Source organism: Pristiophorus japonicus, chromosome 2 (genome assembly GCF_044704955.1).
Source record: "Pristiophorus japonicus isolate sPriJap1 chromosome 2, sPriJap1.hap1, whole genome shotgun sequence".
Classification (NCBI taxonomy): domain Eukaryota; kingdom Metazoa; phylum Chordata; class Chondrichthyes; family Pristiophoridae; genus Pristiophorus; species Pristiophorus japonicus.
In genome coordinates this window covers 203,371,102-203,387,743 of record NC_091978.1, presented here as the reverse complement: position 1 = coordinate 203,387,743, position 16,642 = coordinate 203,371,102, and the positions used below count along the sequence as shown (strand labels likewise).

Below are 16,642 nucleotides of genomic sequence, written 5' to 3'. Positions count from 1 at the left end.
TAGGAAGAATGAGGTCCTGCAGGCAGATTTTAGGGAGATAGAAAATGGACAACAAGGCAATTTGGCAATGCTAAATGGTATATACTTTAATGCAAGCAGTCTATGAAATAAGGCAGATAGGTTGCACTTCAACAGAACCGGAATGAATATCCTCGTTGGGTGTTTGCTATTGCTGTTGGAGAGGGTTTAAACTAGCTTGGCAGGGGGATGGGAACCTGAGAGCATTGTCAGAGGGGAGAGAAGCCAAACTGGAAATGGAAGGCAGAAAATTAGTAAGCGAGTTTGGAAGGCAGAGAAAACAAAGGCTAGAAAATGGACAACAAGGCAATTTGGCAATGCTAAATGGTATATACTTTAATGCAAGCAGTCTACGAAATAAGGCAGATGAACTAAGGGCACAGATAGACACATGGGATTATGATATTATAACCATTACTGAGACAAGAAGGGCAGGTATGGCAGCTCAACATTCCTGGTTACAGGGTTTTCAGGTAAGCTAGAGAGGGGGTTAAAAAGGGAGGGGTGGGGGGTCGCTGTATTGATTAATGAAACCATTACAGATGTGAGGAGGGATAATATGTTAGAAGGATCAAATGAGGCTATATCGGTTGAACTAAAGAACAAAAAAGGAGCAAAGACACTGCTGGGGGTGTACTATAGATGCCCAAACAGTCCAAGGGAGATAGAAAAGTAAATTTGTAGGCAAAATACTGACAAATGAAAAAACAATAGGGCAGTAATAGTTATATTAACTGTAATACTATCAGTGTAAAAGGTACAAAGGGCACATAATTCCTAAATTGCATTCTGGAGAACTTTGTTTTAGCCAATACGTAGCAAGCCCAACAAGAGGGGGGGTTTAGTGTTAGGAAATTAAGCTGGGCAGGTGGAAGGAGAGCATTTTTGTGGTGGTGATCATAATTCAGTTAGTTTTAGCATAATTATGGATAATGACAAAGATAAAACAGGAGTAAAGGTTCTAAATTGGGAGAAGGCCAATTTTACTAACCGAAAAGTGATTTAGCAAAAGTGGACTGGAAACAGTTACTTGAAGGTAAATCAGTGCCAGAGCAGTGGGAGGCATTCAAGAGGGAGGTATATGGAGTTCAGGGTAAACATGTTCCCACAAAGAAAAAGGACAGAACTGCCAAATATAGAGCCCCCTGGATGACAAGGTGCATTCAGGGTAAGATAAGGCAAAAAAGGGAAGCCTATATCAAATATTGTAAGCTCAATAGTGCAGAAAGTCGAGAAGAGTATAGAAAGTACAGGGGTGAAATTAATAATGAAATTAGGAAAGCAAAAGGAGGGCATGAAAAAATACTGGCAAGTAAAATCAAAGAAAACCCAAAGATATTTTGCAATTACATAAAGAGCAACAGGATAATGAAGAAAGAGTAGGGCCTATTAGGGACCAAAACAGTGAATATGTGTGGAGGTGGAGGATGTGGGTAAGGGTCTAAATGAATACTTTGCGGCTGCCTTCACAAAAGAGGGGTCGATGTCGACGGTGAAGTTCAGGAGGAAGGTAGTGAAATCTTGGATGGGTTCAACATAGTAAGCGAGGAAGTTTTAAGGGGTTAGCATCCTTGAAAATAGATAAATCATCAGGACCGGATGAAATATATCCGAGGCTAATAAAAGAAGCAAGGGCAGAAATTGCGGAGGCTCTGACCATCGTTTTTTCAATCCTCCCTGGCTACAGGAGTTATGACGAGGATTGGAGAACTGCTAACGTTAACCATTGTTCAAAAAGGGAGGAAGGGATAAACTGAGCAATTACAGGCCAGTTAGTTTAACCACGGTCGTGGGCAAATTACTGGAATCAATTCTGAGGGATAGTATGAACCTTCATTTAGAAAGACACAGATTAATCAAGGACAGTTGTGTCTGACTAACCCGAGTGAGTTCTTTGAGGAGATAGCAAGGAGGGTCAATGAGGGCAGTGTATTTGTTGTAGTTTACATGGATTTTAGCAAGGCTTTTTCAAGGTTCCACATGGTAGGCTGATCAAAAAAGTAAAGGTCCATGGGATGCAAGGGAGAGTGGCAAATTGGATCCAAAATTGGCTCAGTGGCAGGAAGCAAAGGGTAATGGTTGAGGGGAGTTTTTGTGACAAGAAGGCTGTTTCCAGTGGGACTCCACAGGGCTCAGTTCTCAGTAATCGGTCCTTTACTTTTTGTAGTATATATTAATGATTTAGACTTAAATGTAGGGGGCATGGTAAAGAAATTTGCAGATGATATAAAAAATGGTCATGTAGTTGACAGTGAAGAGGACAGCTCCAGACTGCAGGAAGATATCGATGAACTGGTCAGTTGGGCAGAAAAATGTCAATTGGAATTCAACTTGGAAAAGTGTGGGGAGGAGCAACAAGGCATGGGAATACACAATAAATGGGAGGATACTGAGAGGTGTGGAGGAACAGAGGGACTTTGGAGTATATGTCCACAGATCCTTAAAGTTAGCAGGACGGGTTGATAAGGTAGTTAAAAAGGCATATGGAATGCTTTCCTTTATTAAGAGTAAGGAAGTTAGAACATAAGAACATAAGAAATAGGAACAGTAGTAGGCCATACTGTCCCTCGCGCCTGCTCCGCCATTCAATAAGATCATGGCTGATTTGATCATGGACTCGGGTCCACTTCCCTGCCCGCTCCCCATAACCCTTTACTCCCTTCTTTGTTTATCGCTGCCTTAAATTTATTCAATGACCCAGCTTCCACAGCTCTCTGAGGCAGCGAATTCCACAGATCCACAACCCTCAGAGAAGAAATTTCTCCTCATCTCTGTCTTAAATGGGCGACCCATTATTCTAAGATCATGCCCTCTAGTTCTAGTCTCCCCCATCAGTGGAAACATCCTCTCTGCATCCACCTTGTCAAGCCCCCTCATAATCTTAAAAGTTTCGATAAGATCACCTCTCAACTTCTGAACTCCACTGAGTAGAGGCCCAACCTACTCAACCTTTCCTCATAAGTCAACTCCCTCATCCCCGGAATCAACCTAGTGAACCTTCTCTGAACTGCCTCCAAAGCAAGTATATCCTTTCGTAAATATGGAAACCAAAACTGCATGCAGTATTCCAGGTGTGGCCTCACCAATACCTTGTATAGCTGTAGCAAGACTTCCCTGCTTTTATACTCCATCCCCTTTGCAATAAAGATCAAAATATAATTGGCCTTCCTGATCACTTGCTGTACAAGCATACTATCCTTTTGTGTTTCATGCACAAGTGCCCCCAGGTGCCGCCATTTAAATAATAACTTGCACTTTGATTTGTTCTGCCAAAGTGCATGACCTCACACTTTCCAACATTATACTCCATCTGCCAAGTTATGCTAGAACTGTATACAACATCAGTTAGGCCACAGCTTGAGTACTGCGTGCAGTTCTGGTCACCACATTACCTACAGTTTATGTAATAACAGCCCTTTCAGTCTGACTCCACGGCCGAGAAATTGAATATGGCCCAAAAATGGGCAGTGTCATGACCCAGTGTTATTTCGCTGCACCGGGTCAAACTGGTCTAGGTAGCAAGCAAAATTCGTGCTCCATCCACATTAAAATGATTATAGTGCTGACCTCAGCACTAAAACCGTTGCTCATTGGCTTACCACTGAACAGGTGGGCCAATATCGGGTGCAATCTAATTCAAATCATGTTTGGCCTAGGCTTGATCCAGTACTTAAAGGGGAGGTGCATTGATGCAACAGCACCTCATTGTCATTCCATTTGGAGGAGTGAGTACTTGACATCATTGGAAGAGAAGTCACCAAGACCGTGGCAACGGGCGAAGTTGAAGCCCTTGGGGACAACAATGGTGTCCTCATTCCTAATCTTTCTTCTCGCATCCCACTTCCCACTCAGCCCACAATCTTGTCTCACTTACAAGCTGCTGTATACATGGGTATATGGGTACTTGCTTTCCCTCACCCCCCTCCCCTCACCATAAACTGAGTCTTACGCCATTCTGCTTTCAGATAACCAAGCATAAGCAGCAGCTCAGCCTGTCCCCGAGGTGCTGGAGGAAAGTGAGGGGGGTGGGGGGGAAAAAAGAAGTCACAGCATCACTGCATCTATCACTCGCAGACACTAGCTCAGAAACTGGCACTGCGCATAATTTAGAGGATAGTGTAGATGTGGGATCTGCACAAGGTGAGGCACCGGTCACGAGTGGGCTGTAGAAAGGTTAGGGGAGAAAGGGTAGCTCAGGGGCCAGCTCCCTGGAGGGCAAGTTCGCGCGCGAGTTCTGCTGCACGACTCAGGTGAAGACCTTGATGGGGTGGACTTCAGAAGAAGGGTGATGGGCATGCACACCGAATTGCTAGGTGCAATGCCAAGACTGCTTGAGAGCCTCTTGGCAATGTTAAGGAGCATGGAGGTGTCCGCTTTCAACATTGGCCAGGTATTGGAGCCCATGATTTCCAGGCTGGAAATGATGGAAAACTCCAGGAGAGACCATGACGACCCAGACGTGATGTTGCGATGATGGACGATGGGCGATGCCACGGCTGCCATTGCAGCAAAGGTGGAAGCAACCCAACGTCTTAGAGTTGCAGCGGAAGTGCAGTCTGTTGTCATGCAGTCCCAGCCTGCTGCCACCCAAGCTCAGAGTGCTTCCATCATGGCTGGGTTTACTATTGTTGAACATGGTTTGCAGGGTGTCGCAGCAGGACAGCATCTATCCTCCAACAGCTTGCTAGTAATGCTGAGACGCTGCCCCGTGGGAGTGGCAGTGGGTCTGTGGAGCAGGACTCTGCTGTCCTCTCCCAGGATGACAGCAATCCTATTCTCAACAATGCCACTCTGCCATTGCTCTTGCTGCTGTCTGTCAGCCAGCCAGCCCAGGCTGCTGCCCGCCCCGCACCGCCCCCCCTCCCTCCCCCCATCAGGCCGAGGTGATGCAATCTACCTTCTATGTCTAGAGCTGCTCGAGGTCATCCTGCAAGACCATCTGAAGTCTCCCCCATGGAAACTCAGCAGCCTTCCACCAGCCATGCTGCAGCCACTGGGGAGCACATCGTAGAAACACTAGAGCAGGAAAGGGCATCTGAACGAGAGACACTAGGGGATTGCACAAGGGTGATTAGTTGATATTGTATGTGTAAATAGATTGTTGATAAATATATCAGCTCTGTTTGGAAGCCTTGTTTTGTGGTGGCTCTCATTTCAGCTTTGTGCCCAGGAAGACGCTGTGATATTCCATGAAAGAGGGATGGTATGATGGGGATGGTGTGAGCAACGGGGATCTGGGGTTTCATTCACTGGAATTGGAGTCTGAGGAGGTGTTCATGGACAACCCGTGCTGAAGGGCTTCGCTGCCTGCCTCTTCATTTCCTCCTCATCTCCCTCTCCTTCTCCTTCTTCCTCTTCTTCCTCTTACTCCTCCTTGTCTCCCTCTTTCTCTTCCTGAGGTGGTCCCACAATCCCTGCTGACAAGGAATCCGCCCTCATGATGGCCAAATTGTGAAGCATGCAGCAGACCACCATGGAATGGGACACCCGCTCAGCCAAGTACTAAAGGGTCCCTCCCGAGCAGTCAAGGCAGCGGAGCCGTTGCTTCAACGGTCCGACGGATTGCTCATCAATGTTCCTGGTGGCAGCATGGTTCTCATTATATGAGTGCTGGCCACGAGTGGTGGGGTTGCGGAGGGGAGTCATGAGCCAGGTGCAGAGTGCATGGCCCTTGTCTCCGAGCACCCACCCTTAGGATTGGCGTAGTGGCTGGAAGATTACTAGCACACCAGAATGACGCTGGATGACATCTGCCAGGATAGTGAGCATTGACCATCAGAAAGCGCTGGGCATGGTCGCAAACCAACTGTTCATTAAGTGAGTGGTAGCCTTTGCTGTTGTGGAAGACCACAGAATTGTTATGTGGCACCCGCAAAACCACGTGGGTGCAGTCGATGGCACCCTGCACCATGGGGAAGCCCGATATCCTGGCAAAGCCACATGCACGCTCGTCCTGCTTCTTTCTGCTCAGAGCGAAGAATATATAATCCCTTTTCCTGGTGTAGAGAGCCTCAGTGATCTCCTGAATGCAGCGATGGACCGCAAACTGTGAAATGCTAGCTATGTCTCCTGCTGCAGACTTGAAGGATCGCTGGCAAAGAAGTTGAGGGCCATGATGATTTTGACTGCCATTGGGAGAGCCATGGTTGACGTGGTCTGAGGCTGCAGGTCTGGTTGCAAGAGGTGGCAGAGTTCTGTGACCACCTCCTTGGTGAAGCAGGATCTCCTAATACACTGCTCCTCTCTTAAGTGGATATAAGAATAGTGCTCTCTGAAAAGCGCCTGATGAGAACTATCCTTGCCCTCCTCTTCTTCCCTCTACGTGCATCTTTTCTTCTTCGCTGCCTCCGCTCCCTCCCCCATAGATACTCAAGCATGAGGGGGACTGCCATGACTGTGAGCAAGTGTTGTGAAGGCATTCTCTACTTGTCCCACACTCCCTGTTACCTTCGGACCTTGAAATAAGTTTATAAAGCTACTGGTGTTCAGAAAGTTCCATACTGACATTCAAACTGTAGAAACATGTCAGCTGCAAGTTGTTGCTGATGATCCCTTTAAGTAACGCTGCTGGAGCCTCCTTCCTGCTTCTCATAGCTTGCTCAGCTGGTTGCAATTAAGACATGTCAGTAAGTGGAACAGCCAAGTTAAAAATGGCAGATCGGGCATCAAGTGAGCATTGCACACTCACTGACGTCACGATCTACATCACCTCTATAATTTTCGCGAGTGCGGACATCAACAGTGCTGCCAACAGCCGTGGAACCCGCCGACAGTGGGCAGAAATGCAACGGCCACCTTTTTCCCGCAAATCGGGCGGTAATGGCGGTGCTAAACCCCCGAATTTCTCGGCCCATATCTTTATATCTCATAAGGTCTAAATTCAGGGCTAATTTTGAATTGATCAGTTTTTGCTACTTTTCTAGATTGACATGTATGCTGCCATGCAATGGATACTTGTTCACATAAAGTTGCTATTTGAGTTCAGATTGACCTTTGGAAAATCAGAAATTTGAGTACAAAACCAATCCAAGATTTGAATCATAAGTTCTCGTTGGCCAACAGGGAAACAGCCTTCCATAGATTGAAATATCTACTTCATATTCAAGTGCAAATGGTAGTAACTCTTACAAATTCTTTGTCATAAAGAAATGTCACTTTTATTAGGGAGCACTGGTAAGAATATCCAGCATTTCGATCTGTAGACTGCACAGTCTTAGAGTAGGAGAAAGGATTAAAGAGCTTTAGATAAGGATCAAATTAAGACCCTATGCAAACTCCACATCACACTGGACTGCCCAAAACAAATGCATATGTAATAAATATTTGCTTATGCAAAAAAAAAAATGAAAAGCAAATCTGTCTAACAATTGTAGTTGTAGTCAATAAACTGAGTCAAATTTGGATTTTTCTGAATTAATCCAAAGGCGTACAATTTTTCATGTATGAACCCAGTTAGTGAATTACTACAGACTATTGAACCACGGCAGGCATCCCAACCATGCCCACTCCGACATCCAGAGATATACACTTTTTAGCAGAAGTCACTGGATAACTGTCAGGAGCAGAAACCCTGAGTCCAGAATTTACTTGGAGCTGCTCCCACTCTGCCGCCGTAACTAAACAGGGTTTCCACCACACCTCCAGCAAAGTAGCAGCCGCAGAGGGGGAGCAGTGCCAAGAATATTCCTGGCCCTGGCTTATTTCAGTCCCATAAGTCATTTAATATTGCTGAATATGCTGAAAATACAACTACTGCAGAAACATAAATGGCAATAGCATGAAAATAAGATCAGCGACAAAAGCAGCACTTTTGCCATGGAGCTCCCATTGTCTGAGGCCAAGTTAATTCTTACTGCAAGGACCAAAGGAACCTCCTAAATCATTCAACCTTGCAGGAGAACATTTTGCATTCAAAACTCAAAACTTTATAATCCAAAATCTTAAGGGAATTAGCTTTAAATGTTATTCTAAAATCTGAATTCCAGTAACTTTATATACTTACATTTTTAAAACCTCTATACAGGATCTGAAGCTCTTTTTTTGTGAATTTAGTTTGTGCCTCAAGCTGCTCCAGCCCCTCAGGACGATGGCAGACAGTAGCCATTTCCAACTCATCTTCAACACTGTCTGGAAGCAAAAAAAACATATTATTTGACAGAAGTGTTGAATTTTTGAAATGGCCAGAATCATCTTTGCTACAAAATATGGCTTGCCTCGGTTTGATTATGCTTAAGCAATGGATATCCATTATAGATAACTACACTCAAGAAGCTCAATATGGTCCTGGATAGAACAATTTTCTTGATCAATGCTTCCCTCCCCTGTGACCGCTACCTCTGAAAAGGACAATAGCATGGGATCACCATCACCTCCAAGTCACAAACCAACCTGACTTGGACATACATTGTTGTTCCTTCACTCTCACTGAGTCAGTATTCTGGAATTTTCAACCTAACACCATTGTGAAGTACCTTCACCACAAGGATGGCCAATTTCATAGAGACCCACCATTACCTCCTCAGGGCAGGTAGGAGTGGGCAATAAATGTAGTTTTACCATCGCAACCCACATCCTGAGAACAAGTTTTTTAAAAACCGCTGAAAGGATAAGCAGTCTTGTCTGGAGCCACCACCTCATCAAAAGCGTGTTATGTAAAAATTAGCCATAAAGGACTTTATTATTATTGGTATCCCTGTATTTGCAAGAGTTTCACATTTCTGAATGATGAGAGCTTTCCTCAAACCCTTCTCAAGATCCTCAATGTGACAGATTTTTCTGTTCCTGCACCAGGGTATATTGAATCACTCAGGAATTGTGCATAGAGGAAAATTGTGGAAAGTTTTTGCATGTCGATATGGCAGGTTCATACACCAGTAAGGAGCCGACCCAATTTTACATCCATTAAAATCGGACAGGCTCCCCTACTGGTGTGCAAACTTCTCTAACCAATTTTCCTTTACATCTCAGTGATCCAATGTGCTCAGGTGAAAGAACAGTAAACTCTGCCCCGAAATTTCCTTCAACCCTCTGAACCCCAGCCCAGATGAGATGTATATTTCTTTGTGCCAAGGTTCAATGTGAAATGAATGTGGGCAATCTAAACACGGTACATTATCTGATTTAGGGGAACCTACAAGAATGATTAGTGTGACAAATGGTCATGGAAATGTCACACGGGTAACAGGTGCAGTCAGGGTGCTCCGCTAAGTTGGTCCTGGCCAAAATTTATCCCTCAACCAATGCCGCTCAAACAGTTTAATTGGTCATTTATCTCATTGCTGTTTGTCGAACCTTGGCTGTCATGTTTCCCTACATTACAAGTGACTAGATTTCATAAAGTAATTCATTTTTTGTGAAGCGCTTTGAAATGTCCGAAAGTTATGAAAGGCGCTATATAAATGCAAGTTCTTTCTTTCGTACGGACACATTTTAGCATCTGGCTGTGCTTCACCTGACCTGTGAGGGCTTGGGCTAGCCATCACCTCCAAGTCCCTATCCAAGTCACACCCCATCCTGACCTGGACATATAAAGCCATTCCTCCATCATCGCTGGGTCAAAATCCTGGAAGTCTCTCCCTAACAGCATTGTGGGAACACCAACATCACACAGACTGCAACGGTTCAAGAGGAAGGCTCACCACCGCCCTCTCCAGGGCAACTATGGATGTGCAATAAATGCCTAGTGACCTCCACATCCCGAGAATAAATGTAATAAAAATACAAAGCAGAACCATTCCTCAGCTTTGTTATTCTTGTACCCTGGTGGACACAATTGTTTTTGAGAGTGTTCTAAAGAAGCGAATCGTGGGCTACATTATTGTCTTTAAAACCCACTGTGAAAATTATTAAGTACTGTACAAGAGATCAAAGCTATAAATAGGTAGCTGGATACTTTATAAAGAATAAATGGAATTAACAGAAACCATGTTTTGAAAAGCATGTAACCATAGATAGAAACATAGAAACATAGAAAATAGGTGCAGGAGTAGGCCATTCGGCCCTTCTAGCCTGCACCACCATTCAATGAGTTCATGGCTGAACATGCAACTTCAGTACCCCATTCCTGCTTTCTCACCATACCCCTTGATTCCCCTAGTAGTAAGGACTTCATCTAACTCCTTTTTGAATATATTTAGTGAATTGGCCTCAACAACTTTCTGTGGTAGAGAATTCCACAGGTTCACCACTCTCTGGGTGAAGAAATTCCTCCTCATCTCGGTCCTAAATGGCTTCCCCCTTATCCTTAGACTGTGTCCCCTGGTTCTGGACTTCCCCAACATTGGGAACATTCTTCCTGCATCTAACTTGTCTAACCCCGTCAGAATTTTAAACGTTTCTATGAGGTCCCCTCTCATTCTTCTGAACTCCAGTGAATACAATCCCAGTTGATCCAGTCTTTCTTGATAGGTCAGTCCCGCCATCCCGGGAATCAGTCTGGTGAACCTTCGCTGCACTCCCTCAATAGCAAGAATGTCCTTCCTCAGGTTAGGAGACGAAAACTGTACACAATACTCCAGGTGTGGCCTCACCAAGGCCCTGTACAATTGTAGCAACACCTCCCTGCCCTTGTACTCAAATCCCCTCGCTATGAAGGCCAACATGCCATTTGCTTTCTTAACCGCCTGCTGTACCTGCATGCCAACCTTCAATGACTGATGTACCATGACACCCAGGTCTCTTTGCACCTGCCCTTTTCCTAATCTGTCACCATTCAGATAATAGTCTGTCTCTCTGTTTTTACCACCAAAGTGGATAACCTCACATTTATCCACATTATACTTCATCTGCCATGCATTTGCCCACTCACCTAACCTATCCAAGTCGCTCTGCAGCCTCACAGCATCCTCCTCGCAGCTCACACTGCCACCCAACTTAGTGTCATCCGCAAATTTGGAGATACTACATTTAATCCCCTCGTCTAAATCATTAATGTACAGTGTAAACAGCTGGGGCCCCAGCACAGAACCTTGCGGTACCCCACTAGTCACTGCCTGCCATTCTGAAAAGTCCCCATTTACTCCTACTCTTTGCTTCCTGTCTGACAACCAGTTCTCAATCCATGTCAGCACACTACCCCCAATCCCATGTGCTTTAACTTTGCACATTAATCTCTTGTGTGGGACCTTGTCGAAAGCCTTCTGAAAGTCCAAATATACCACATCAACTGGTTCTCCCTTGTCCACTCTACTGGAAACATCCTCAAAAAATTCCAGAAGATTTGTCAAGCATCATTTCCCTTTCACAAATCCATGCTGACTTGGACCTATCATATTACCTCTTTCCAAATGCACTGCGATGACATCCTTAATAATTGATTCCATCATTTTACCCACTACCGATGTCAGGCTGACCGGTCTGTAATTCCCTGTTTTCTCTCTCCCTCCTTTTTTAAAAAGTGGGGTTACATTGGCTACCCTCCACTCCATAGGAACTGATCCAGAGTCAATGGAATGTTGGAAAATGACTGTCAATGCATCCACTATTTCCAAGGCCACCTCCTTAAGTACTCTGGGATGCAGTCCATCAGACCCTGGGGATTTATCGGCCTTCAATCCCATCAATTTCCCCAACACAATTTCCCGACTAATAAGGATTTCCCTCAGTTCCTCCTCCTTACTAGACCCTCCGACCCCTTTTATATCCGGAAGGTTGTTTGTGTCCTCCTCAGTGAATACCGAACCAAAGTACTTGTTCAATTGCTCCGCCATTTCTTTGTTCCCAGTTATGACTTCCCCTGATTCTGACTGCAGGGGACCTATGTTTGTCTTTACTAACCTTTTTCTCTTTACATATCTATAGAAACTTTTGCAATCCGTCTTAATGTTCCCTGCAAGCTTCTTCTCGTACTCCATTTTCCCTGCCCTAATCAAACCCTTTGTCCTCCTCTGCTGAGTTCTAAATTTCTCCCAGTCCCCGGGTTCTCTGCTATTTCTGGCCAATTTGTATGCCACTTCCTTGGCTTTAATGCTATCCCTGATTTCCCTTGATAGCCACGGTTGAGCCACCTTCCCTTTTTTATTTTTACGACAGACAGGAATGTACAATTGTTGTAGTTCATCCATGCGGTCTCTAAATGTCTGCCATTGCCCATCCACAGTCAACCCCTTCAGTATCATTCGCCAATCTATCCTAGCCAATTCACGCCTCATACCTTCAAAGTTACCCTTCTTTAAGTTCTGGACCATGGTCTCTGAATTAACTGTTTCATTCTCCATCCTAATGCAGAATTCCACCATATTATGGTCACTCTTCCCCAAGGGGCCTCGCACAACGAGATTGCTAATTAATCCTCTCTCATTACACAACACCCAGTCTAAGATGGCCTCCCCCCTAGTTGGTTCCTCGACATATTGGTCTAAAAAACCATCCCTTATGCACTCCAGGAAATCCTCCTCTACCGTATTGCTTCCAGTTTGGTTAACCCAATCTACGTGCATATTAAAGTCACCCATTATAACTGCTGCACCTTTATTGCACGCACCCCTAATTTCCTGTTTGATGCCCTCCCCAACATCACTACTACTGTTTGGAGGTCTGTACACAACTCCCACTAACGTTTTTTGTCCTTTGGTATTCTGCAGCTCTACCCATATAGATTCCACATCATCCAAGCTAATGTCCTTCCGAACTATTGCCTTAATTTGCTCCTTAACCAGCAATGCTACCCCACCTCCTTTTCCTTTTATTCTATCTTTCCTGAATGTTGAATACCCCTGGATGTTGAGTTCCCAGCCCTGATCATCCTGGAGCCACGTCTCCGTAATCCCAATCACATCATATTTGTTAACATCTATTTGCACAGTTAATTCATCCACTTTATTGCGGATACTCCTTGCATTAAGACACAAAGCCTTCAGGCTTGTTCTTTTAACACCCTTTGTCCTTTTAGAATTTTGCTGTACAGTGGCCCTTTTTGTTCTTTGCCTTCGGTTTCTCTGCCCTCCACTTTTCCTCATCTCCTTTCTGTCTTTTGCTTTTGCCTCCTTTTTGTTTCCCTCTGTCTCCCTGCATTGGTTCCCATCCCCCTGCCATATCAGTTTAAATCCTCCCCAACAGCACTAGCAAACACTCCCCCTAGGACATTGGTTCCGGTCCTGCCCAGGTGCAGACCGTCCGGTTTGTACTGGTCCCACCTCCCCCAGAACCGGTTCCAATGCCCCAGGAATTTGAATCCCTCCCTGTTGCACCACTGCTCAAGCCACGTATTCATCTGCGCTATCCTGCAATTCCTACTCTGACTATCACGTGGCACTGGTAGCAATCCCGAGATTACTACTTTTGAGCTCCTACTTTTTAATTTAGCTCCTAGCTCCTTAAATTCGTTTCGTAGGACCTCATCCCTCTTTTTACCTATGTCGTTGGTACCAATGTGCACCACGACAACTGGCTGTTCTCCCTCCCTTTTTAGAATGTCCTGCACCCGCTCCGAGACATCCTTGACCCTTGCACCAGGGAGGCAACATACCATCCTGGAGTCTCGGTTGCGGCCGCAGAAACGCCTATCTATTCCCCTCACCATTGAATCCCCAATCACTATTGCTCTCCCACTCTTTTTCCTGCCCTCCTGTGCAGCAGAGCCGCCATGAACTTGGCTGCTGCTGCCCTCCCCTGATGAGTCATCCCCCTCAACAGTACCCAAAGCAGTGTATCTGTTTTGCAGGGGGATGACCACAGGGGACTCCTGCACTACCTTCCTTGCACTGCTCTTCCTGTTGGTCTTCCATTCCCTATCTGGCTGTGGACCCTTTCCCTGTGGTACGACCAACTCGCTACACGTGATACTCACGTCATTCTCAGCATCGTGGATGCTCCAGAGTGAATCCACCCTCAGCTCCAACTCCGCAACGCGGTCTGTCAGGAGCTGGAGGCGGATACACTTCCCGCACACGTAATCGTCAGGGACACTGGAAGTGTCCCTTAGTTCCCACATGGTACAGGAGGAGCATAACACCCGACCGAGCTCTCCTGCCATGACTTAACCCTTATATACACTTAAATTGGCAACAACAATGTTAAAAGTTACTCACTGATATAGAAGAGAAAAAAGAAAAACTACTCACCAATCACCAGCCAATCACTTACCCTCTTGGCTGTGACGTCACCTTTTGATTTCTTTCTACTTCTTTTTTACCTTCTCCCTGTAGCTGCACAAGTCACGCCTTTTATAGGCCGCTCCACGCACCTCCTCGATGCTGCTCCCGACTGCCGCCGACGCTGGGCCCCGGACTCCCTGCTGTGCCTTTTATAGGCCGCTCCACGCACCTCCTCGACGCTGCTCCCGACTGCCGCCGACGCTGGGCCCCGGACTCCCTGCTGTGCCTTTTATAGGCCGCTCCACGCACCTCCTCGACGCTGCTCCCGACTGCCGCCGGAACCATGAATGAACTTTTGTTGTCATGTGGTTAGGTTCATTATTTGATATTTCCCAATTTTATGTTGGGAATGGAATTCTGGCTTCTCCTGGGCAGGAGCTATGATTCTGAAGGACATGGCTTGAGGAGAACCTGAGGGCAATAGCATAGTGACTGGTGTATGGAGTGACAACATGGAGGGTTTGGGGGATTAGTGAGACTGCTCACGTTGTCACCACCACCTGGCCTGGTGCAGCAATTGGAAAGATGGATGGGAGGACTGGAGGCAGAAGGGTCCGACAGGGCAGCTAATCAGTCACTTAGGCTGCCAATTTTTATGAACAGGTGATCTCTGTAGTTCCATTGCTATACAATAAGATGTTATCTTCTTTTACTCAAACTAACACAATTACTGGCCATCTCTCAATTACAACTGCATTCTTATCTTTGTTCCCTGATGCATTTTATCTCTATTATCACAGCCACACTGAATGAGCACTCACGAATCTTTTATTTTAAGATATTGTAATTTAGAAAGAGTGGGCACTCATTTCAGTATGCCGGTAAAAATCCTTCTTGTCCTCTGGTGATCCATTCTTGCCTTTTTTTTTTACAATAGTTCAGCAAAGACCATAAAATATGCAACAAAACTAAATATTTATTTAATTTCACCCCACCAAAAAAACACAGATTTTGCAGTGTAACCAGAATGATTGTTGGTGAATTACTGAATATGGGACTTATTTCACATCTGAAGGAGACCTCCACTACTCACACCTCCTCCGTTTCAGTTTTCATATTCCTGATTTATCATAAATTCAATATGCATCGTCTCTAGCCTACATTAATGGGAGAAAAATTAGACCTCGTTGTGCCTGTTTTTCAAGTGCAAAATGGGGTCCAATTTTGTGGGAGGCTGCCTATATAGAATCATAGAAACTTACAGCACAGAAGGAGGCCATTTGCTCCATCATTCCTGAAAGGGCAGTCGTGCTTAGTCCCACATCTCTGCTTTTTGTCCGTAACCCTGGAAGTTCCTCATCCTCCAGTACCTCAACCTCCTAGATGTGGCCCTTTCGGCTAAAGGGATCAAGAGGTATGGAGAGAAAGCAGGAATGGGGTACTGAAGTTGCATGATCAGCCATGATCATATTGAATGGTGATGCAGGCTCGAAGAGCTGAATGGCCTACTCCTGCACCTATTTTCTATGTTTCTATGTTTACCTGTCTAACTCCCTTTTATAATTATTTATAACTTCAGCTTCCACCATCTTTTCAAGTAAAGCACTCCAGATCCCAACAACTCTCCGAATGAAAACATTTCTCCTCATCTCCCCTCTAGATCTTTTGCCAATGATTTTAAATCTATGACCTCTAGTTATTGGCCCACTTGCCAGAGGGGCTAATTTTTTTCCATCTACTCTATCAAAACCTCTCATCATCTTGAAAACCTCTATTCGGTCTCCTCTTGTCCTTCCCTGTTCCAAGGAGAACAGTCCTAACTTTTCCAACCTCTCCTCATAACTGAAGTCCCTCATCCCTGGTAACATCCTGGTAAACCATCTCTGTACCCTTTCTTATGCCTTTACATCTTTCCTGAAGTGTTGTGCCCAGAATTATCCACAATAATCCAACCAGTGATTGATAAAGTTCTACCATGATCTCTTTGCTCAAGTAACCCAAATGTTTTTTTTATCAATTTTTCTTGCCACCTTTAAGGACGTGTGTATATGGACGCTGAGGTCTCTCTGCTCATTTATATTTTTCAAAATCGTGCCATTTGTAGTATACTGTCTTTCCGTATTTGTCCTCCCAAAGTGCATCACTTCACACTGTCTGCAATGAGCTCCATCTGCGATGTTTCTGCCCATTTCACAATCCTGTCTAAGTCATGTTGAAGCCTATAACTATCCTCATCATGACCTATTAATTTACCAAGTTTTTTAATCATTTGTAAACTTTATAATGCTGCTCCCTACACTTGAGTCTCGGTCATCACAAAAATTGAAAACAGTAATGGAATTAACATAAGAACATAAGAAATAGGAGTACGAGTAAGTCATTTGGCCCCTCGAGCCTGATCCACCATTTAATAAGATCATGGCTGATCTGATCTTGGGCTCAGCTCCACTTCCCGGCCCACTCCCCATAACCCTTCACTCCCTTATCGCTCAAAAATCTGACTATCTCCACCTTAAATATATTCAATGACCTTTGGGGAACACCACTGCAAACCACCTCCTAGTCTAAAAAACAGCCACCACCACCACTCT

At 45.0% G+C, this 16,642-nt stretch overlaps 1 protein-coding gene across 2 annotated transcripts in view; it reads right to left on the bottom strand.

Moving 5' to 3' along the window:
* The window catches only part of LOC139233019 (Kv channel-interacting protein 4), a 259,879-nt gene that overhangs the window by 88,230 nt on the left and 155,007 nt on the right, over window positions 1-16,642 (bottom strand). For both annotated transcript variants that reach the window (XM_070863529.1, XM_070863536.1), the window contains exon 2: window positions 8,021-8,145. In XM_070863529.1, coding sequence (XP_070719630.1) covers window positions 8,021-8,145 — 125 coding nt within the window. The remainder of the gene's footprint in view (window positions 1-8,020; window positions 8,146-16,642) is intronic.